General features: G+C 40.6%; 1 protein-coding gene across 2 annotated transcripts in view; it reads left to right on the top strand.

Annotated features, from left to right (window-relative positions):
- The window catches only part of zc3h18 (zinc finger CCCH-type containing 18), a 77,815-nt gene that overhangs the window by 24,393 nt on the left and 28,298 nt on the right, over window positions 1-25,124 (top strand). For both annotated transcript variants that reach the window (XM_060923799.1, XM_060923800.1), the window contains exons 3-9: window positions 5,116-5,200; window positions 7,230-7,384; window positions 10,182-10,277; window positions 10,639-10,796; window positions 12,227-12,256; window positions 12,425-12,539; window positions 14,468-14,748. In XM_060923799.1, coding sequence (XP_060779782.1) covers window positions 5,116-5,200; window positions 7,230-7,384; window positions 10,182-10,277; window positions 10,639-10,796; window positions 12,227-12,256; window positions 12,425-12,539; window positions 14,468-14,748 — 920 coding nt within the window. The remainder of the gene's footprint in view (window positions 1-5,115; window positions 5,201-7,229; window positions 7,385-10,181; window positions 10,278-10,638; window positions 10,797-12,226; window positions 12,257-12,424; window positions 12,540-14,467; window positions 14,749-25,124) is intronic.

Genomic DNA, 25,124 nt, shown 5'->3' with positions numbered 1-25,124 from the left:
TTGGAAAAGTTACCTGAGACAAAATGTTCGCCACACAAACGCGTGTGTTCGGTGGGCTGCCAATTCTCTCGCCTGATCGCCGCGATCCACTTTTCGCGACGCTGTCGATCGGCCAGGAACCTATGGAACGTTAATCCAGGTTTATCCCCTCTTCTGTTGTGGCAGCTAACTGCACAACACGTATCAAGCATTCTACGATAAAAGTAAGCGATGAAGAAGATGGATATTACAAGCGTTGTTTGCTGATAAGCGTGGCTTTGTTTGACCTCCAAAATGGCGGCGTAAACAGTATCAGGTGACCCTATGACGTCAGGTTGAAAACCTCTATAGGGGCCTTTCGCATGACGTCGTCATAACTGTAGATTTGTTTATGCGGCCATATTGCCGGGCAAGCTTTGTGTTTGACAACGACTGGCACAAGTGCATGTGAATGTAAGCCCAATTCAGTAAACATCTACAGATAAACTCGTAGAAGTTGCATCTAAAGAACAAATCCAAAGATCTGTGGTGCTTTTGGATGCAATAACAAACGCGGGGATGAGCCTGGTTTAACTTTTCACCACTCCTTGACGAACTCAAAGATGAGAAAAATGGCGAGCTGCAGTTAAACAGGAAGAAGACTGGATGCCAGGAAAACATTCCCGTGTGTGTGTGTGGAGAACATTTTATATCCGGTTACTAGGGCCTCCGATTTTCCGCAATCGCGGAAAACGGACGGAAATCGCGGTCAGAAACAGAATTGGTGCTCAGAAACAGAATCTACGGAGTCCCTCTGGTGACATGGGTGAAAAAAAAAAATTTCCGTGGCCACGAGTTAATAACGCGTGGGAATGAGATCCTATTCCGTGGCCATGACTTGTTTAATGCGTGGGAACGAGATCCTATTCCGTGGCTATGACTTGCTTAATGCGTGGGAACGAGATGATTATTGGGTGGCCATGAATTAATAACGTGTGGCCATGAGATGATTAAAGTTCCAGCCTGATGGGATGATATCCAGTTTTTGAGCGGCCGTCGATTGTGCAATAAATACAGGATTTATCCTGTATGGTGAAATCTATAACTTCCCCAAGGTCAGCATATTGTCTACGTTTGAGCCCGTGCTTTTTGAGCAGCCGAATTAAGTGTCTCTTGCTCAGAATTACTCCATGTCTAACTGCAAGTGATTTTAAGGATATCATTATAATTCATTCCTAGATTAAAATAAAACGAAGTCAGATCAAACTTGTCCATATTTGCGGCTGAAGCTACTGATGCCAGAAAGTCAACAGTCTCAGTGATGAAATGACTAACACTTCTCGTGGCCACGCATTATTAATTCGTGGCCACCTAATAATCATCTCGTTCCCACGTATTAAACAAGTCGTGGCCACGGAATAGGATCTCGTTCCCATGCGTTAACGCGTGGCCACGGAATATTTTCAAGCACAAAGGAACTCCTAATGCTGTATTATAATGGTGATCTTGAAGGCAGATTTTGAACGGTCAGATTTCCATTAGTAGTTTGCACCAAGGCTTTTCAGTTTAACGTTATATAATAGCAACTGATTATTTTCATGATTTAATTGTTTGTTCTTAAATAAGAAGTTATGTTCCGAAGAATGATTTTCTATATAGAGTTTGAAGACTTGTGCATTATTAAATGAATAATTTACAGGCAAAATGTAAATTAAACTAATAATCGAGTTAACTGTTCAATAATTTGAATAATTTAAAGAATATATTAAATGGACACTGTCACACACTTTATGTTAGACCTGTCGTTGCACTGAAAACATTGTAAGCATAACGAATAAGTTTGAAAAACATGGATAAAATGATAACTGAGATTGTTTTATTTAAACGTACATGTATAAAGAGTAAGGATAACCATAAAAGTATTAATATACAATATAAAGTTTTAAAGAAAATAGCAGGAGCCAGTCAACAATCAAGTTAACAGCGCTAATTAACTACAGTCTTAAATAAATGAAAGAGAAACATTTTCAGTGAAGTGAAATTTAGTGTTGATTCTAAGGTGCATTAAGATATTAGACTGTGTACAGAAAGTTTAAAGCTTTTATATGAAGTTGTACTACAGCAGGCCAGTAAATCAGGATTACAGGGATGGATGCACAAGGACAACAAACATGCAGATGCCTCCCAACGCCAGTTACCTGAAACATAATTTCATGCGTTTACTTAAGAATTCTGAATTATGTATTTTATATGTTGAAAATCTAAAAATGCCAATTTAGTTGTCATTTGAGCATATAACTGAAACAAATTGTCTGAAATGGAATTTAATGTTTTTTGAAACGGAAAATAGGAGGCTGTAGGTTACTATGAAAGCTCTGTGCATCTGTTATGTCTCCGAACACTTTTTCTAGTTCAAGGCCATTCAGTTATAAAAATCCCATCGATCTAGATCTGGTCTTGGTGTACTCAAGTTAACATTCAACAAGACTAAGTTTGTGTAACATGGATAAAACTTTGGTCTAGATGGGAAAGTTTTTAACAGGTTTATGGTCTGGCACTCGGTACCATCTGTTAGGACATACACAAGCGTGTCATACTTGGCAGCTCTACTGCACTGCAAAAAAAAAAAGGCAAATGTATGAACGTTAAAATGTGCATCTAGGTGTGGGCTTTGGATGCGATATATTTTCTTAGACCTAATGCTTGGCTCGACTAGCAGCATGTATGTTAAGCCTAGGTCACAACCTGACGTATGATTTTTTGGCGTTTCCCAAATCGCTCCGGTTTTTTTTTGTTCATGGAGAAAGACGCACGTTGGCCGTACGTTTGTCTTGCAACCTGAAAAAAACGTAAGCGCCCGTAGAGTTTGTTTGACATGACAAAGAACCTCTGCGGCCAGTCTACGGCTTGAAAATCAGCACGTCACACGCGTGCCCTCCGTGCGTTTCTTGCACGTAGACCGGCCGTAGGAGCACATACGGCCGGTTGTGACCGAGGCTTTATGTATTGACGACGTAGACTAGGCTAAACACCATAAAATATGCTCGATCTAGGCCGTGGCTTGTTTATTGCTGTTAGAAGTCCATGTTTGAGCTTGCCTTTGTCATAATAAGGTATTTTTCTTTATCAGGAATTTCCCGTAGCATTCCGGCATGAAACCTGCCTCGAAATATTGGTAGGCATCCGTGCTGTCATATGCCTTTAGCATCTCTCCAGCGTGTTTAGAAGTCCCAAATACTAAATAGTTCAGGATGTCGTAGTGTCCCAAATCTGGTAGCTGGTTTGGTGAACACTTCATGCGGAATAAATACATTTGTGGGTAAACCCACACACAAGTGAGCAGTGAGTGCACACATACCCAGAGCAGTTGGAAGAATAAATAAATACATGTGTGGGTAAATTATATGGCTCTATGCTGACTGTTTCTGCTTTTGGATGTAATGCAATCTGCTGGTATAAATATTAATTTTTAATCATTTCAGAGATTGTACTGACTGCAGTCATCTCAAATTTCATTATTAACTGTCACGGCAATGTTTCTTTGTTTGCCTGGCAATATGGTGGACGCATGATGAACAAAAATCTGTGACATCAGTGAAAGGCCCCTATGTGCAGGCAGAGCAGCAGGCCTGATTGTCATGTGTTGAAACACGTTTTGTTTCTTGTTTTTGCCTCTGTGCAGGTATTGTGTCTTTGAGTTTTCCATCTGTGTAACCAAAAGATGAACCGATTAGACGTTTGAATTGATCCAAATAAGGTCAAGGTCTAATGTCTGAAAGTCTTTCTTCCCCAACCCCTCCTCCTTTTTGCTCCGTTTGTGTGCGCGTGGTGGGTTTTTTCCCCCCCTCACGTTTTCTCCCTGATTTAGTCATGAGCATTTCCCACCCACCAGACAACTCTCCCTCATGACCAGTTCCCACCCACCTGATAGCTCTCCCTTACCACATGACCACAACGAAAAACGGAGGGCGAAAGCTGTCACATGCTTCCTCCAATGCATGTGAAGCCAGCTGACCTTTTGATGATTGCTCAGGCAGTGTCGGTTAACGTAACACACTGAGCAAAGTGCTTGCCGCTCACCGACGTCCATGATTGGCTGTAATTGCTGTAATTGAAAGGGGAGAAAGTATGCTACCCCTCCTTACCCGAGTTACACAGGCCAATTTTGCTCTCTTGGGCTCCTGGCCATGGACTGCTGTGGAACAATCAGGATTCAAATTCATGATCTCTGGATGATGAGGCAAAATCTTTTCCATTGCTCCAGTCTCAGGAGCCCTTGAAATGGCCTTTCTTCAGTAGTGTCTTTCTTGTTGGAAGTATATTTAGAGGGTATTTAAGGCATTGAGCATAGAAATTAGTGACAAAAATGACTTGGACCTCTTGGTGGCATCTCCATCAATGCCATTAGTGTCAAGTTCTACTTGTTCCTTTCTTTAAAACAATGCTAGCATATGGAAAATTTAACAATTACATGATTTCGCTCTTTATACTACGAGTGTTCCACAAAAGCATCCATCAGTATATTGTCTTATCTTGCATGTTTTTTTTTTTTTGCTTTTATTTAACAATTATTCGCCAAAGGCAAAGTGAATATTGGTGAATAATAACCAAGGTGAAGTCAAGATTGTTATTCACTGAGCCTGAGGTGGATAATTGTTTAGTAAAAATACACAGGTGTTTTATTTTTTAAAAAAATTATTTCAAACTTCAAAAGCAGCATACAAATGTAGTACTGGTACAGCACAGGCTTGTGACGCTTGTCTATGTCAAGTCACATAAAATACTTTTTATTTTGAAATGGATAAATCACAATTCCACGTTACCTTTTGAATAGTTTTAAACCAAACTTTATAGCAACTTTAGTGCGTTTAGGAACAGCATTTTCTTTCATAATTTGTAATTCTTCCTCACTTGTGGTGGCAAAGCAATTGACCGTCGTTTTGCCGAGTGATTATCGAGAAATAATCAGAATTTCTCGACCAGTCAGCGCATGCGATTTCCTAGAAATCACTTGCATATTTACAGTATACTAAATTAAATAAGACTCATGTTCAAATGCATAACTTTGAAGTTTTGAATAGTATTAGACCAAAAGAACCAGGCATTTCTGTCGTCTAAGATACCCGTTTTCATTTTCATTTTTGTGGCCCGTTTCAGGATGACGACCTTGAGGAAGGTGAAGTAAAGGACCCCACAGACAGAAAAATCCGACCCAGACCTATCTGCAGGTTCTTTATGAAAGGTAGGCTCTCAAGGTGCTGATTTTAAATATTGTAAAATCCCATGAAAAGATGATGATTGTAAAATGTCTGGCATCATCCTTTTGTGCAAGTTTCTTTCACAAAAACATGAAGCGCTTGTGAGTCTCACAAGTGAAAGCTAACCATGTTTAGTCATGTTACTTTCTAATGCACAGCTTTTGTTTTCTTAGAGGTGAATAGACCACACAAAAACGATGCACTGTCAATATTAAGTTTTAATTATAATACTTTCTATCATGTTGAAAGATGTAGTCAATTGAAAATTTAAATCCAAAGTATATATTCAAGCAATGGTTATTTTTGCTGTACTATAAATGTATCCTATTAATTTTGTGTTCGGTATTAAAACCCTGAATATCTATCTATGAACATTTGGGCTAAGTCTAAGATACTATATCAGACATTATGGGGGTTTATAGCATTTCCATGCCTGTGCACAAGAGGGAGGTATTGTACAGAGTGTTGAAATACAGGTGTAACCATCCATCTGAGAAGCATTTTATAGTATTAATTTTGGCTCAAGTCATGAAGTTTTAAAGAAAGATTCAACTTTTACAATATGTATATAACAAAGTTTAAATCAAAATGCTCCTGCTGTTGGCAGCTTCGAATCTAGATTAAAGACCAAGCTGTTTTCAGATGCTTTCTGCTAATTGATAAATATCATCTTTTACATGTTTTAAACTTTACTTAACTTTTACAGTCTTTGCATGTCCTATGGCGTATTCACACCTACGTTGTTTGGTCCGAACCAAATTTCCCTTGGTCCGGACCTTTTGGGTTGGTCTGAATACAAACCACCAAGCTCTGGTCCGGACCAAACAAGCGGACCGAGACCGAGCTGCAAGGTCGGACTCGGTCCGGACCAAAGGAACCCTGGTGCGGACCTTTTGGAGGTGTGAAAGCAGACCTCTGACAGTTTTGCTTTTTTTTGTACCTCGGGAGCTTCCGTCATTTGTCGAGCATTATGGGAAAGAGAGTCTTGACACTCCACCGCAAAGTGCAAACACTGTTTCGGTTGTCAAGGGAACCTTACAACAGTCGTTCAGGCATTCAGACCAGTGGTAGGCTAGACTACAGAATACAAAAAATGAGTAGGGGGCAAACGTGGGCCGAGGAAGAAACGCGCACCCTTGTGGATATATGGGCAGATGTCCACATATCTGAGCTTTTGGAGAGAACACACAAAAATGCCGACATGTTTGCTATATTCAGTGAGAAAATGAAGGAGAAGGGGTTCACACGCTCCCCAGAACAATGTCGGCTAAAAGTGAAGAAACTCCGTCAGGCCTACATTAAAATCAGGGACATTCTTTCAAAAAGTGGCGGTACTAGCGACGCAAAAAAGAAATTCATCTATTGCGTGAAGAGCTAGAACTGTCACAACATGATGTGCGCTCATCAACGCTATCCTCCGTAGCCGCCTTGGCCTTTGTCGTCGTCGTTGATAAATTACTTGTACAACAGCATAGTAATCACACAATTGTGAAAACAGTAAAAACTGGAAAAAACATATAGCTTTGATGACGTTAAAAAGAATAACAGCACGGAAAGCCTCCATGACTACTTTTGAACTTAACGCTTTGTGCGCGTGTCGTCTCTGACCAATAGCTGAACGACCTCAGGGCGCGTGGCTTTGTTGACAGATTTTGGTCCGCTTACTAAAATGTACAGTGTGAAAGCGAACCGCACCAAAATAAAAAAAAAAAACCATTTGGTTCGGAACAAAGCAAGTGAACTATTGAACTATCCTGGTCTGAATACACCCTTAAACTTTACTTAACTTTTATTCCATTTTATTCTGCTGTTTTTACTGAACTTTCTCTCTTCTTCCCCCTTTATTTTATGTAATTTTATTTTCTATTGTTTACTGTTTTGCTTTTACTTCTGTAAAGCACATTGAACTGCCACTGTGTATGAAATGCGCTATATAAATAACCTTGCCTCGCCTAAATGTTCAACCCAATAGCGGTATTAAAATTACCACCCCACCCACCCTGTGTCTGATAGGTAACTGCACTTGGGGCATGATCTGTAGGTTTATCCACCCAGGAGTCAATGACAAAGGCAACTACTCGCTTATCTCCAAGCCAGACCCCTTCTCTCCAAACGGAGCTCCTCCTGGAGGCGGTGGGCCTCACCCACTCATGCCTTCCAACCCCTGGGTAAGAGATCACCAGTCATTTCTACCACAGCTGTTTTAACCTCATGTCCAGGCAATGGGTGCGTTCATGTACGCACTGATGATCTCATCCTAAGCTAATTTCAGCAGTCAGTAGTAATGCCAAGGGCAGTGAAAAATGCTTTCGAGCGTCATGGCGCATCCTGTAGTCTGTACTTCCCGGATGGTTATGCAATTATCATACGTCAAATAAATTGGCAATGAACAAATCGTAATAATAAGTAAGATGAGGTAATAAATTCGCACTGCTAGCCAAGTGCTGTAATTATGTTGTAATTAAGTTCTGTATGCTATCTGGTGTTTATGAGATGATCACACAAACTTCCACATCCACGTGGCTGGCTTTTTTGCACTGCTTGAATGAAATTCTTTAAATTCAGTGTGCAGTTTTTACAAATACAAATTTACAGTGTTTTCAGCATTGAGTTTCAGAAACCCCTAATGCATGATAAGTTTAAAAAAAAAAAGCAGCCATTTTTTAGTTGTCAGTTTACTTGCCAAATGCACTCTTGGCAAGTAAGTCAGACATGATACATTTATTTTGGTTTAAGTTGAGAGCATGACGATGTATTGACGTCAATGGCTGTGTTGAAAACGGGCACAAAATGAGTGTAAAGTACGCTTGTGTATTTGCATGCAACTCTTGCCAACTTTTGTTTTTGATAAAAAGCTGCACTTTTTAAAATTTATTTAACTTCATGGGCACAGAATTTTTGAATATAGATCATTCAGCTCATACTGTTATTGGAAAATCAGTGACAGGATTACAGAGGGATGTTATCACAAGTTGGTTACTGAAACACTGTCTTGAAATGCGTGTGTGTTAATTTTTCACTGCTGCAATTTGCCAACAGTTACAATATTTATATTATATGCATTACATTAACAGCATTTAGTAGATGTACAACATACCCAGAGCAGCCTGGGATTAGGTGCCTTGTTCAAGGGCACTGCTCCAGGGAATCGAACCGGCGACCTTTTGGTCCCAAAGCTGCTGCTCTAACCATTAGGCCATGGTTTTCCCATATATATAAAGGAACATTAATGCTTTTAACGATTTATCATTGCATTTTAATGTGCACAAGTTTATGTATCTTAACTATTCTTATTTTAGGCATGGTCTTAAAACAATCTCGCATTATAACGTTGTAAACCGCTCCCACACCAACCTTTCTTTTGTACCAGCTTATGTTGCTGAAACTATAAAGAAGTCCTTTGACAGAAAACTTACTGACTGTTACAAAGCCTTGACGCTCAAGATTCCTTCCATAAATGTTATTAATCTCTGTATGGATTAATACGTTTCTCTTGGGTAAATGCGCTATTTAATAAAACATTTGATGATGATGCTTGGAATATTTGGAGTATCCACCATACATGTTGCTGTGAATGAGCTGTTACTACAGAAACATGAGCATGTTAGAACGAGTTCGTTAACAATAAACCCATCATTTGAAGTATTGCCTGCAGAAGTTTCAAAGTGTTAGTCATATGCACAGTAAGGAACGTCCTCTTGCACACTGAAATTCTTCGCTTGCCGTCCACCATGAATGCCAAATTACAACAGTAAATAGGTGGAAGAAATAATACAAAGTAAAGGCAAAATAAAAGCAAAAAAAAGTACAAAATAAAGGTAATTTAGTGCAAAATATAGGCAGTATAATATACAAAAATAAGGCAATGAGAATACAGATGAAATTTGCATTTATCCAGTTATTTTTGTACAAGGCACCTAAAAGTTGACTGTGTGTCTGAGGGTGCTTTCACACCAACAGCAGTTGGTGCGCACTAAACAGTCCATTCGAACCAAAAGCTCTTAGTTCGGTTCGTTTTCGTCGGTGTAAAAGCATCAATCGCACTCGGGTGCGCACTAAATCAAGCGGACTGAGACCTCCAAAAAGGGGTGGTCTCGGTCCGCTTGATTCCGCACCAAATCTCAACCTCTGGTGCGGTCCCTCTGGTGAGAACACGAACCTGGACCAACTCGGGTCTAAACGAACTATTCGAATATAACTATAAAGATAATGATGTGAGCATCTACACAATGTGATCATTATAACGTCCTGTAAACAGCGGCATCAGGCACACGTGCGTGCTCCAGCTCCGTCAGCATTCGGTCAGTGGGAAATTCAGATTGCCCTGTATTAACCTACAACATAACAGATTCTACAGTAAAAGCCGGCTGTCTTGTCAGGCTAACAGACTATAGTCTACCTTGTGGGTCTTTGGAAAGGTGCTTGTCTCATCATCAGCAGGACAGCATTGGTGAAAATAGCACGTCTCCTCTGCCTGAAATGACGCGCTATACACCTTCGGCGAATCCAATATATCCGAAGATTGTTCTCCAGCTGCAGCCGCGACTCATTCCGGAACTGGATATTTTGCCAGAAATGGGTAATGTTGACGATATATAAAAAGCAAGGACCAGCACAAGAAACAGTGTGTGAACGTGTCGCTCCATTGTGAAAGTTCAAATTGGCGCTTATTTCCACCGGAAGATGACGAAACGTCATTCAGACCAATTTGGTTCGTTTGCATGCGTGAACGCAGACCACACGCAGTCTGTATGCTACAATGTAACAATCTTACTGCCTGGTGCGGACCAAATAATCGATCTAGCGGTGTGAAAGCGCCCTGAACTGTAGTTTATGGAGGCATTTGCATGAGTTGAGTGTGTCACTATCCAGCAAAGTTAATATATAAGCCAATATTTGTAATTTGCCGTGATGTGTTTTTTACTTGCAAGTTTAAATAAAGAATTGATGTGTGTGCTCCTGTAGACCGGTCCTCCTGTAGAGGAATTGCCTCCTCCACCTCTGCCTACAGAGCCTCCAGTGGAAAGTGCCTGGGAAAGGGGTCTCAGACATGCCAAAGAGGTACATGTCAAACTTATGAAAACCTGCATCAGAGTGAGCTGTCCTAAAAGGAATTGTAGTGATAATGACTGGACTTTCTCTAACAGTTGAAATTAGACATGCATTTTGTGCAGTGGTTTTAGGTTTTTTCCATCTAGCTCTTTTTGGGATGTTAAATGCTGCTGTTTGTGTCAATGATCTCGTGAATACCGCTGCTATAAAGACGACTATTGATTTTGTAGTATAGTGCATCCTCTTTTTATTGTTTAACTTCCATTGTTTAATAATGAGTTAATTATGGATTTAATTTCACTGTGAGAAATTTTGTATGGTGGAGTATTATGATTCTAATTAACACCAAGTAACCCATTGGTTGCCTCAGGTATTAAAGAAGGCAACAATACGCAAAGAACAGGAGCCTGACTTTGAGGAAAAACGCTTCAATGTTACCATTGGTGAAGATGAATGGGAATTTGACAAAGAAAATGACTTCTTCAGGGAACGAGGCTATCGCATTACCAGGGAAATCAGAGATCCTGGGTATGAAACCTCAGAGTTTAGTCTGTATGAGCAAACCTTACTTAGACAGTGTTATTGATTTTACTGTACATCTTAGGCCATGTACACACGTAGCCGGGTATTTTTAAAACCAAACATTTTCCCCACCTCCGTTTATAAAAATGTTTTATCCACACCCCCTCGTCTTCGAAAAAAATCCCTTCCACACATAACTGAACGTCTGCGTTTTCAATCACATTCATAAGCATTCCAAACCTGTAGATGGTGTCCTACCAAGCCTACTGCGCATGCGCGAAATCCAGGAGGGTAGGAGAATTCAACAGTAGTTTTGTCCTACCGATCAGTTGGGCTGATAGAAAATCGGTGAGTATTTCACGCATTTGCCGATTTTTGTTTTGTGCGTATTGGTCGAGTCAAATAATTTGTAATGACTTGTTTTGAACAATAAAACGGTCTGTATGAGAACTTGCTAATTGTAATGACGTCATGTGTTCTGCGCATGCGCAGTAGGCTTCGCGCATGCGCAGTAGGCTTGGTAGGACAAATCCAAGAGGTAGGATAACTTTACAGAACAGAGATGGCATTATTTCCCCAAATCCTACCCCCTAATCACATCAGAATAGCACCTGCACAATAATTAACGCTTTCAAGGCACTACTCCGATCCATTACTCTTTGTCCATGCTTAATGTGGCTTCTGCAGTAAACAAAGGTCGCACGTTTGACGTCAGGGCAGATTCGTTGTCGTTTTTTTGGTGCAGATTGTGACGTTCTAAAACGCAAAACTCCGGTTATCTCTGTCTACACGAAAAGGCATACACGGAGTTTTCAAAAATCTTCACTTTGCCCGGAGTTTTTTTAAATATTCGTTTTTGATGTGTTTTCATGTGGATGACAGGCCAAAACGTAGAAAAATATCTTCGATTTAGCAGATACCCGGCTACGTGTGGACAGGGTCTTGGTCTCATTCCAAACACTGGAGCTTTGAGCAATTCAGTTTAAAAAAATAAATAAATAAATATCCTTGACTGATGAAATATTTAACACTTGGAAAGGGGTTTTTAGCTTGGGACTTTTGAGATCACCAGTCATGCAGTACCAATTCCTAAAAATACCTGTTTTTCTAACTACAAAAAAAGTCACAACAGATTTGATTAGATTTAAACTATTATAAGGTCTTGTCTGATTTTAGTAAATGGCTAAAATGTCAATTATCAAAAAAAAATTTGTCCACGTGCATTCAGTAGTAGCCTAACCTGTTTAATCCCCAGAACCATGACTGGATTGTTTGAGTTGTACATAACGACACTTTCTGCTAAATGTTTTGCTTTTTTTTTTTTTTCTTTCTGCATGAAAGGAAGACAGTGGAGTGTAATTTTTTTGTTTGTTTTGCATCACACTGTGTTCTTGAATTCTGTAAATGGTTTTCATTCCTTGTTTTTCAAATTGCAGTGACATAGACTTCAGAGACCCAGTATATGGGTAAGCATTTTGTCAATTCTAAATTACTGTAAACTAATGGTTTAATTCTATATGACTTACTCCTACAGTAGTAGCTCACGTTTTATTTTATGGACGTGTAATTGTCTCTTCACTGTTCAGCTCTCTTCTGCTTTCAACTCTGAGTAGTTTGAGCCCTCTGTGTTACAGTGACCCATATGGTGATCCTTATTACGATTATGAAATGGAGGCTTTCTGGAGAGGTGGCCAGTATGAGAACTTCAGAGTGCAGTATACAGAGACCCCTTTGCCATACCACTACAGTGTAAGTTTATACATACTCGGCTTCTCGTAAACATATAAGACGGGGCGGCTGAAAACAAATGCCTAACCAGTCTCAAGATTAAAGCGTGTCTCCCTCCCGTTGAAACTTTCTGTGTTGAAAAAGACTCGTATATTGACGCCATTAAACGAATAAATACCTTCAAATGGTGTATATATATTCTAAAATAAAGAAAATGAAATAGTTTTTGGACCCCCCCAAAAAGGCGCAGTGATAGGCCTACGAACGATCGCGAAAAAATGAGGTCACAACCCGAGGTCACGTGATCGAATATTCCATTGATATAAAAGACTTAGCATTGCTCTTCATTTGTTTGTTGTTGTTGTTCTTTTGTCTTCTATATATGTTTGGGTCTTCTGCTTGTCGCTATCGATGTTGAAAACAATATGGCTACACGCACATGTGTTTGTTTATCGGCAGATAGTGACCTGGATCTTTACTAGGTCGGAAATGAGTGATTCGGCGCTATAGTACTACGTGGGCAAAAAGTAATCCCTTTATTCGAAAATTATTTTTTATTTCTAGTCGTTTATTTATGCTCACATTTGATCATTTATGATAATTTTCATACAAAAGAAAATACACGAAGTTTCAACGGGCGGGAGACTCACTTTAACACTACGTTCAGACTGCAACCTGAAACGACCCATATCCGATTTGTTGTGAAATCCAACTTTTTTGTTAGGACGTTCACATTACCAATTATATGAGACTTGTATGCGATCTCCAATATGAACGGAAAACGACCCAAAAGTGTCCCGCATGCGCAAATTGACACGTAATAAGCACATCTACGTAATACGTAAAAAAAAAAAGCGCACTCTTCATGTTTAATGATTTTTTGTTTGTTTGTTTGTTTGTTTGTTTGTTTGTTTAATTATCTGGTTAGTGTTAAAGTGTGAGGTCTCGTGTGCATTTTTGTTTCTGAACTGAAATGAAAACGTGTAGCCTGGTAACGAGGGTTGACTCCTAAATGTCTCTCTAATTTCTATATAAGTGCACTACATGTTACTAGGAAGTAATGGATTTTTAAACTCTATATAGTGCACTCGAGCTTCAGTAGGCAGTCATTTGGGATACGGCCGCTGTATTACCAAACTCTTAATTCAGGCTTAATAATTTGCACATATTTATTTCGTCATATTAATAAACTTTTTCTACATTTTTATAAATATTTATTTAGATTGTTTATAGCCAGCTGAATTCTGCAACTTCTCTCAGCGCTGGCTCAAGGTGCAGAAACACCAGTGCAGTTTGCTATGGAGATGAGGCGAGACCTGGCGATGTGGTTTTTGTGGCGGCGGCGGAACTCACACAATAATCTGATTAATGTGAGCAGCAGACTAATGACACCGAAGGTGTCAAATTACTGGAAATTTCCAGAACAATCTTATAATCTTGTAATACAGGATGGTTTAAGTTATAAATCAGTTATAGAAACTGTTTTATTTAATCAGGCTAACAGATCAACATCCAGGTCCCTACCAAATCCACCATTAGCTTGATCAATTCTATAAAAGTCTATTTAAATTCTGAAAACTGTACAAATGTTGTTTTCCACCAAAGAGGCGGGATTAGCCAACGCAGAATAGTGAAGTTTGTCTCTTGTTGATGACGTGTAGGTCGCATGAATGCTACCTGTCCGGTCAGACTGCAGTCGCATGTGAAAATGTCGGATATGAATCGGAATTAGGACCACATATCCAAGCGGCCTGGGTCGCATGTGAAAAAATCGGGTCTGTGTCGTTCAGATTGTCAATAACAAATCGGATACAGGTCGCATATGGGCAAAAAAATCGGATATGGGTCGTTTCAGGGTGCAGTCTGAACGTAGTGCAAGTTGTGTAAATTCCACCTTCTCGTTGAATATTAAGTATTTTATTAGGCGTTTGCACATATGTTTATTTCAGGATCGAGAGCGAGATCCCCGTGAACGGCACAGAGAAAGGGAGCGCGAACGTGAGCGAGATCACCGTGAGCGAGAGCGCAGACAGAGGGAGCGTGAGAGGGAGCGCGAGCGGGAGCGTGAAAAAGAGCGGTTGCGCAGAAAGGAAGAGTGGGAGCGAGACCGGTTGAAACGAGACGAGAAAGAAGGAAGACCCAGAGAACGGGCATTAAGGGAACCACGTGAGAAGAAAGAAGAGAAGGACAAGCCTCTTAAACCACGTTCACCTGTCAGTATGCCACCCAGGTAGGCTTCATTTCTCTGCCTTTTCCCTCTGTTCCTGTTCTGCCAACATAATGTCAAAAGAGTGCTTGAAAATGGACTAATGCCTGTGAGGAACTGTTGCATCTTGAGATCTGATTTTAAATCCAGCTTCTGGATTATTTTTTTTTTTTTTGTGAAGGTTTAATGATTATTTTGGAATTAACACACTGCAGACACATTTAATATAATGTTAGTCAACTGATGCAGAAAATACCATTTTAAAATTATTGTGGACCGCTTATTGCTGTGTAAAATATTACATGGTGGACTGGACTGGAAAAATTCAAAAGTTTCCACAGTCAAATAATGTTTGGATCATCTATGTTGGCATGGAGTGACCCCATCCACTGGCATGCACCGAGTGTCTTGTTGCAAGATTTAGGTGTGGGGTTTTTATTTATTTATTTAGAATCTCGGCCTACTAGGATTTTCTTGTTCATGTTGGCATCTGTGACTTTGCGTGATGTGCTGCCCCCCTTTTTTTTTTTTAACGGTTTGGCTTACACCCTTGCATTCATTGCTGAATAAAGGAAAAGGGTTATGTTTCAATCTATACTTACAGATTGAGATGGAGATGCGCCCGTCCTTTTGATTTATTTATTTATTTATTTTTATATAAACGCAGCATGCCAGGAATAATGTACGGGAAGTGTCTTGTAGCCTTGTACGCTTCTCTGAATTGGCGCGGATTTCCATAATGTGGATGCTTGTAACTGATACCAGCCGATTGTTACTCTGGGTTATTTACTTGTCTAAATACTGCTAATAGGGACTTTGACACAATTAAGCAAGCCCTGCTTTGTTCAGTTGTGACCAGAAAAGTTCAAACGATGCACAAAAAATCGGCTTTCACAATCTGAAATGCTCAGTTACATTAATTTTGCCTGCCGTGTGCGCGCGTGCCAGGTAAATTATGGGGTGGGGGTCCGTCCTCCCCCAAATGTGAGGAATTGACTAGAAAACTTTGGGGTCGATTCTTAGTTCATGATGCCTGGGATCAGTAAATTGATTCTGTTGTGCACTGACTTCAGTGTGAATGGAAAGCACAATAGAAACGCAGTGGGATGAGAGATGAATAATGTACTTGTATGTTATTCCGTACTGGGCAGTGAATAGTTAGGATATTTGAATCTGTTAACGTAGAAGTAGCAGTATTATTGATAAATGCTGGTTGATTGTTTTACGATAAACAATTTTATTTATATATATATATATATATATATATATATATATATATATATATATATTTTTTTTTTTTTTTTTTTTTTTGTCTTTGCTAAGAAAATTAAACATAGTACTTTTCAACAGCATTGTCATTTTCACCCCATCGAGTTGCACAAACTGGCAAATTTTTCCCTTAGATTTGGTGTTTTCCCCAATAGAATGGGAAAAATGGCTAAAGGCGTGATGCAGCTAGAAATCAGGATTAACTAAGACAACGTAATATATAAGGCAGTTAATGAGCAGGAGTTGGCCAGAGATGACATGCTTCCGCTATTTCAACAAATAATTACTCATCGAAATGTTACTCACATAAAAACACGAGTTATATCATGAGGCAGAGTGGTGTACTGTAAAGTGTTCCTATTCCTCAAGAGTGTTGGCTATAGTGTGTGTGGGGGGGTTTACTGTACTTTCCCCATGTCCATTAAGAAACAATTTAATCTAACTGAACAGCATGCTTCGTAACAGTCCAACTAATCTATAATGAAATTCATTGGCATTTGTTTTTATTATTGATTTTATTATTAGTTAGTTGTCGCAGCCTTAATTAAGTTAACATAATTGTCTTTAATATATAGAAGCAAACACCTAGGACGTCTTGGCTGACAAAACAGTGTTAGTGATCTGATATGAGATACTTGTTGTTTAATGGGTAGTGAGTCATTTTAGTGTTATGCATTAGGAAGTTGTTGATAATTTGGCTCTGCCACACATGTGCCACACTGTGTGACACACAGTTTCAGCTTTAATCTGACGCAAGTGTATGCATGTTTGCAGAAATGATTAACCTACTTCTGTTGTTCTCTTCATGGTCAGGTCATTTTATACTTCTGCACATTTAAGTTGAGTGCAAATTAAAGTCACCCTTGCCAGGGCATGAGTCTGTGGATAAGTGATGAGTGTATCCTACATCTTTATGCTAACATAATTTAATGAAGCATTTACATGTTAAAGGAAAAGGCAACTTTTGTACAAAATCACCACAAATAGATAGATAAATATATAAAGTAATCGATCATGGAATTTATAGAGAAAGAACAGACCGCATAACAGTATCCTTTAACTTTTAATAATATGGGCTTGCGCTGAGCTCAGCGAAGATGCGTTCCGCCATATTGATCTACTGCGTGACGTCATGCGGCCCACCACTGAAAAGAACTCTTCAGTGCTTCATGGTAATAAGGTAAAAAACCAGTACAATCGCTTCTTCAAAGTTTCACCAAATGGTTTTATTTATGCAACTTAAAGCTCATAATACTGTAGAACTTTGGTCGAGTAAAAACACGGAGCAAAAACATGGCTGAATCCTGAATGACTCCTATTTGGATTTGTCCTACCAAGCCTACTGCGCATGCGTGAAGCGGCTCGGCTCGGTTTTCCCTTTCGGGCGCTCTCGTTTTCTGTTAGAATTTGGTAAAGAAAAAAAATCTATATTATTTACCAGCTTACCGGGTCCATGAACATAAATCTGACAGCTGACAAGGTCGGGATATAAACGAATCGAATACAAGCCACCCGCCGGGACTCCTAATCACAGTGATCTGTCTGTAAACACTGTTTTCATGGGCCCAGTGACGTCACAGATCAGAGGGAGGCGCATTAACGAAAGATTCTGATTGGTTTATAGTTGCCCACAATCTCAAAATGGCTGCCTCCTCCAACTTCGACTCCTCTGTGTCAATTCATGATTTCAAAGTTAAAAATATTTTTTCATGTTCGATATATAATGGAAATAATTAACGGAATTGATTGCGTATATGTTTTTCTCCTATTACACACCTGGTTTTGTACAAAAGTTGCCTTTTCCTTTAAGGCTTCATCTCGGGTATATGTGTGGAAAGAAAAAGAAAAAAAGGTCTGTAGTTGAGTCAGTTTCTGCTGTTTTGCTATTGCTGTGAAGGTGACTCTCCCTTGATGTAGCATGACATCAAAAGGTCTGTTCTGCTGTCTGGCTACATTCAAGCAGGAACTGTGGCGGGGTCGTTCCCCCCAAGTCTCTATTTGCTGGGGGGCGTTATTGGCATGTTGTGTGCAGGAGAGAGTCACACCCACACTTTTTTTAAAATTAATTACAAAAGTGTGTGTAAGATGCTCCACTGCAGATGTTTTCGTTGCTAAATACTTTGTGACAAATAACCCACTTAGACAAGCAATCAGTAATGACTAGCAGCTATATAGAGATCTTGCAGTCACGTGACCGGAAAGTACACAGCCGCCATCTTGTCGGTGAAAAAACACCGCTGAATACTGCTGCACTCGTGTACAAAATGGATAAATTTCAACCGACGGACTACACGGCTCATTTTTGTAATGAACAGATAACTAGATACATGTCTAAAATAAACGACCTATGGATTAGTGACCCTTATCGATTACCGGACGTAGTTTTCACGACCGTGTCAGTGGATATGGAACTGCCAGAGGTGGAATACCCAGACGTGTATAATTACCTCATTAACTTTCCCTCGCTGTTCAGTGGTGAAGCATTGCGTGCTTATAAATCTCTGGACAGTTATCTTTACAGAAATTCAGGATTTGTCAGCTGCCCTCAGATGTGGCATCTTGTAAACAAGACAATAACAATCCTCATTGGACGGGTAAGTCACTTAAGTATTACTAGTACTGATACTAGATATATCAGTAGTATCTAGTATAGCACTGACCAGCCGATTATAGAATAAGGTAATTCCAGCTGTAATTCCAAATCGTCCGTCTTGTTTACCATGGATCTGGCGTTGGAGAGATAGAGGCTTGGCAGTGGAGATTTGAGTGGCTGTTTTCTGAGCTTAGTCAACAGGCTGGCTCTGCAGCCTCGCTTTTGCTTCCTCTCCCGACGACGCCTCCTTCGCCTGCCAGACCCGATAACAATCCACGGAGACCCCGCTAGTCTTGCTATCTCGTCCGGAATGTTGTGCATGCGATGGAAATCGCTACAAACCGTCATTTTCTGCTGGAAACCAATGTCCAGTAAGTCCATACGGTTGTAGTGGATATTGAAGTCTGGTACAGACGAACAACACGCAAAAATGCACACAAAAAACATAAACGTGCACAGGTAGGGAGAGCTTGTAGCTGCAGCCGTTGTAGTAGAATTGTATATAGTAGGGTTGGTTTCCAGAAGAAAAGGTAGAAGTAGAAGGCGGAAATATGGCGTTTGACCGACAAGATGGCGTCTGTTACAATCTGGATCGGCTGTGACGTCACATGCAAGATCTCTATTGCTGGGTTTCACGTGACGTCACCTCCGCCTCATTAGTTATTCAAAACTTTATCTGGTGGTCTACCAAAACTTAGGCCAAGTTTACATTAGACCGTATCTGTCTCGTTTTCTTCGCGGATGCACTGTCTGTTTACATTAAAACGCCGGGAAACAGGAATCCGCCAGGGTCCACGTATTCAGTCCAGTTCGTGTCTGGTCCGGTGCTGTGTAAACATTGAGAATACGCAGATACGCTGTGCTGAGCTCTAGCTGGCGTCGTCATTGGACAATGTCACTGTGACATCCACCTTCCTGATTCGCTGGCGTTGGTCATGTGACACGACTGCTGAAAAACGGCGCGGACTTCCACCTTGTATCACCTTTCATTAAAGAGTATAAAAGTATGAAAATACTGCAAATACTGATGCAAATACTGCCCATTGTGTAGTTATGATTGTCTTTAGGCTTGCCATCCTTCCACTTGCAAGTGGTAAGTGACGCGCATGCCCGATATGCACTGAGATCTCACACACAGCGGCTCAGTCCCGAATCACTGCTCGTGCGCTTCACTCGCGCGCTCTGTGAGCTGCGCAGGGCCGGAGTGCGCACCCTCCAGAGGGCACTCGCTGTTCAGGGCGGAGTGATTTGGAGCGCAGGATGCCTGCGGAGCCGAGCGTATCCGTGTATTGGCGTTGCTATGTGCACACGAATCGTGTATTGGCGTTGCTGTGTGCACACTAATCATTTTAAAAACGTTAATCTGATGATCCGCTGATACGGTCTAATGTAAACCCCACCTTAGTTGATAAAGCGTTTGTACGGAGAAGGTGCATTGTTTGCATGAAAAATGCCTTACGCTTGCGTTGTTTTAGGTTGTTTGAATCGATCAAACCGTGAAACTGATAAGTTTCTTCAGGGTTCCCTGTGAACTAATAAAAAAAAAAGGGGTGAACGAACACAGGATTTCACAAAGATGTCAAGAAAGGTGGCTTTTGAACCTCGCACTAAAACCGAAGGGAGCCGAGTCGAAGCATGCTCGAGTTTGCAGTTATCACTTTGTTTGTATCTCCCTCTCAGCTATCTCCTTAGTGTTTTCCCAAGTACTTTTCTTGCCATGTGTCGTTATTTTACGGAACTTTTTTTTTTTTTTAAGTCACGAAGCGCTAAAGTCCCCAGCTGTTTCTTTGTTTACTCCTCACAAAGTCCATATGCATGAAGATCACGACAAAATTCTTACCCAGCGCCGTGATCACTTCTCCGTCTTGTTTAACTAAGATCCAGGTCTTTAAAGGGGTTTCTGATGATCTTTTGTGAATGATTGATTGATTTACATGAGAGATAAGAGCGAACACAAGTGAGAATCAAGTGAACTGTTGGTTGTTTACACTTCAACTTGCAGCGCTTCATTGTAAAGATGTCAAAGCTTTAAAAAAATAAATAAATTCCTTACACGGGCAAAAACAATACAGGATTCATTCGGCAGTGACTTAATACCGAGGTCTTTACCCAGCCACATACAAAAAAAGTTGTAAGCCTCCGTACTCTTCCACACTTTCATGTGTTTTGCGGTGTAGAAGGATGTCTGCAACACCAGGTAGTTCGAGATGTCAGGGAACTCGACTGAAGGGTAGTTTTTGAGATTGTATGACAAATCCTTTCCCAGACTGTAGAGGTCGATTCCATTTGCGCACAGCAATCTTCTGAATATATCTAACATGAACAGTGGCTTCTAGATTATGAGCATACTCAGATAAGTTAGCACTAGTTTTTTGCACGATGGTGGCTGTTTAGACCACCAACTATTTCTATCCATCCGTTTTCTGCCGCTTGTCTGGGTCGTAGCTTAAGCAGAGCAGCCCAGACTTCCCTCTCCCCGGCCACCTCCTCCAGCTCTTCCAGGGGAATACCGAGGCGTTCCCAGGCCAGCTGAGAGATGCAATATCTCCAGCGTGTCCTGGGTCTGCCCTGGGGTCTTCTCCCGGTGGGGCATGCCCAGAGAACCTCCCCTGGGAGGCGTCCAGGGGCCATCCTAACAAGGTACCTGAACCACCTCAACTAACTCCTTTCGATGTGGAGGAGCAGTGGTTCTATTTGGAGTCTCTCCCAAATGACCAAGCTTCTCACCCTGTCTCTAAGGGAGAGCCCAGCCACCCTGCAGAGAAAACTCATTTCAACCGCTTGTATCCGCGATCTCATTCTTTCGGTCACTGTCCACAGCTCATGACCATAGGTGAGGGTGGGAAAGTAGATGGACCAGTAAATTGAGAGCTTTGCCTTTTGGCTCAGCTCTCTCTTTACCACAACAGACCGGTTTAGCGTCTGCATCACTGCTGATACTGCCCCAATTCGTTTGTTTCAACTCCCGCTCCCTCTTACCCTCACTCGTGAACAAAACCCCGAGATACTTGAAGGAGATACGCAGAGCCTTTATTTTTAAATAAATTTGAGTGGATAGTATCTCCATCCTTGACTCTTGTATGCTGCATAAATGGGAATAAAAATATATATATTTTTGAGAGTTAAAATCGACCGCAAAGTTGGCGTTGGAGCTGAGCCAGCCAGCCCTGAGTGTGTGACGTCACAGCAGGAACCGGTTTTAAGGCCGAGGCCTTTTACAGCTATAGACCAAAGTCATATAAATAAAAATTTATGTTGAAAGTAAGAAATCCCGTTACCGAGTTGCTCAACTAAGACTGATTTGACTTCACTGATTGTGGGTTGACTCTCATTAAAACAGGATAGGTGTTATAACTTATGCAACATACATGTACATGCATGCATTTTCACTGATAAAACGTAAAAGGCTAATTAAATAATCAGAAGAACTGAGACAATCACATTCTGAAGCAAATTAAATAATCTCATACCGGTAACTTAAACACACAACACAAGTTAAATGTATTAATCTAAATGCAGGTAAACGACGTTTTTTGTTTTGTTTTTTAAATCCAAATGAGAGTCAGAGCTTACCCGTCTGTGTTCACGTCTTGAAGGCTTATTGTTTTTGAAACAATCTGCCTCAGTTGTTTGTTCAGTTCTCCATTCATTCACTTCCATGTAAGGGCGAGATGGCGGGTCATTCCATGTCAAATCTCCGAATGCTTCCACTCGACCATCTCCAGTTTGGCTGAAAAAATTCCAGGAGGTTCACACACTTCCCAATAGGAAAAGTCCCAAATTTTAGCTCCCAACTCCTTATAGTTTTGTCATTAAAAAAAATATTTTTGCAACTAACCTCGGACCCATTTTGAGCAGAGTTTTTGGGGGAGCCACTTTGAGATTGCTTTTATTGGACTGTCAAAGACTTTTTATCATGGATAAATACTAACTGAAGCATACAGGTTGCTTTTTCTTCTAAATTATGGTACAATAGAAATGTTGTAATGAAAACAAGTTTCAGTTTTCACCCATATTGGAGCTCCAGTATTTCAGTATCTAAAGGTTGCATATAGGTTATCCTTCAGGTATACTGTAGTTTACCATGAACCAAATGAAGCAGTTTGTTGAATTTAAGCTGTCTCATAAATTCAGGGCATTTTGTTAGCATTTGAAAATGCTTTCATAGGCTATGAATGCTCTGTGTGTGTGCGCGCCAAGGCATCAGGAATAGTCCCCTAAATATATCAGTATTTGTAAGACTTGTCACTACTTGTCCCTAAAATGATGAGAGGATACCATAAATTTGGCTGCAGGTAGAATGATTGTTAGAATGCTCTGTGTGTGCGCGCCAAGGCATGGAAACCCAATCGAAGCCCGTCGGAACCCGACGGGCTCGGTCGGACTCGAACAAATATTTAGAAATTATGCTCGGGCTTGTGTCAGGCTTGGACATATTGTATGCTCACGATAAGACTGTGTAAATTTAAAAGCAGTCACTTTAAACCAGTTTCGCTTCATACGCGTCATAGCTGTGCGCGGGATTTGATGTAGTGACAAAGCGTGGTCAGCGCAGTTGAGTGTGCATTTTGGGCTGGTGGAGAGATCAGCAACATAAATACCCGAAGCTCAGCGTTCTTGCCCGCGGCATCCTTGCCGTACCAGCCAGCAGCAGCAGCAGCGAGCGCAACTAAAGCGCTGCTGGCAGGACAATTGAGCAGAGGAGGACAGCCTTGAAGCCATCCACCGTTGATGCAATCCTTTTTCTCCACAAGCATATGGATTAGCATAATCTTTGGATGGACTCATGTAAATAATTCCCTGTTTGAATGGTGAGTGTTTTTGTTAATCCCCCTAAACCATTTATGTTTGGCCAATAGGCTATTGTTACCATGCTGGGAGCAGAAGTTAATTTAATATACAGACCTAGGCCCATATAATATCTTGGTTAGGCCTATTTGTAGGCTATGTGATGGCTTTACGGCAATATTGTGGCTATGTTATTTTGGTGCACACGCAAGTGTGTGTTTATGACGTGCAGACAGACAGCGGGATTTTCATTTCAATTATTTGTTGAATTTCATTAAATGGCCTAGTGTTTATTAGGTCAACAGAACCTTTTGTCTGAATGTTGTGGATTTGTTCTGCTGTTCCGTTATTTTTGGTTTGCTTAGGTTAAGTGAGTAGGCTACATGAGCCTGGCAGACTTGCTCCAAGCGTGCGCTTAAAGCGCTCGCCGGTGTTGATGACTCAAAATGCCCTTTTCAGTTTGTTGATAAAACCACACAAACTTTCCACACAAAATATCATACATGGGTCTTTAGTAGGCTAATGAAAATAGTGTGATTTAAATGGCTTCGGGCTCGGGCACAAATATCTCAATTCCTTTCGGACTCGGGTCGGTTTCGAGCATCGCTCTGTCGGATGCGGGTCGGTCTCGGACAGAAAAAATCGGCCCGGTCCACACTCTAGTGTGTGCGCGCGCGCAAACACCACATTTTCAAAAAAATCATTTTGCAAAAATAAGGCAGAACACCATCACAAATTTTGGATATGTTTAAAACAGACATCTTTCTAAAACAGTCAATTTTATGTTGGTGAATGCTGTCATTTTTTTGCTATAACATGCCAAAAACGTCACCAAATTAATTTTTTTCCATTTTTAAACTTTAATATCTTCCAAACTGCTCATTACAGAGGGGCAGTTTTAGAATACAAAGTACACAGTATATATGGGAAGGTATATGTGCAATATCAAGCCTCCTGTCTTTGAAATTGCCCTTTCCACAGTCCTTCAAATATGCTGCCACAGAGCATAGTAATAGAATTTCCGAGCAAATTCAAGCCCTCGGAATTCTATGATAAACCAAAAGCGCACATGTAAAAGTCCATATTCTACAAGTACTGGCGCCAGATTTTGACCCTTGAAAATGTGAAGGACCTGGCTTAAATACTTTTCTAGATACAGCAATCTCAAAGTGACTCCCCAGAAAACCCTGCTCAAAACGGGTCCGAGGTTAGTTGCAAGAATATGGAAAAAAATTATTTATTTATTTATTTATTTATTTATTACAAAACTATAAGGAGTTGGGAGCTAAAATCTGGGACTTTTCCTATTGGGAAGTGTGTGAACCTCCTGGAATTTTTTCAGCCAAATCTGAGACGGTCGAGTGGGAGCATTCAGAGATTTGACATGGAATGACCCTGGCAGCAATATCCAGTTTAGAAATCAGATGGCTGCTCCACTCATTGACTTTTCTTCATACTGTGTAGTCCACCATTACTGCTGGGCTCAGGCAATTACTAAAACCAGGGACGGAACAGGATGTCGCCGGTTTTAGCAACAACTGCAGGGAGGTCACTACCCGAGCGATATGTCCCGTCCTGGGTTTTAGCAACAACCCTCGGCTCACTCCGGGAAGACTGGTGCAACTGAACTCACTTTTTCCTTTTTAAAAAAAATAAAAACAAACACTTTTCCTTTTCTTGTAGTTTTCTTTAATTGTTGGTACTGCACCCTTTTTCAATACGGGCTTATAGCCAACGCTCCTCAACAGAT

Source organism: Neoarius graeffei, chromosome 6 (assembly GCF_027579695.1).
Source record: "Neoarius graeffei isolate fNeoGra1 chromosome 6, fNeoGra1.pri, whole genome shotgun sequence".
Taxonomy (NCBI): domain Eukaryota; kingdom Metazoa; phylum Chordata; class Actinopteri; order Siluriformes; family Ariidae; genus Neoarius; species Neoarius graeffei.
This window is presented reverse-complemented; position numbering and strand designations above follow the sequence as displayed.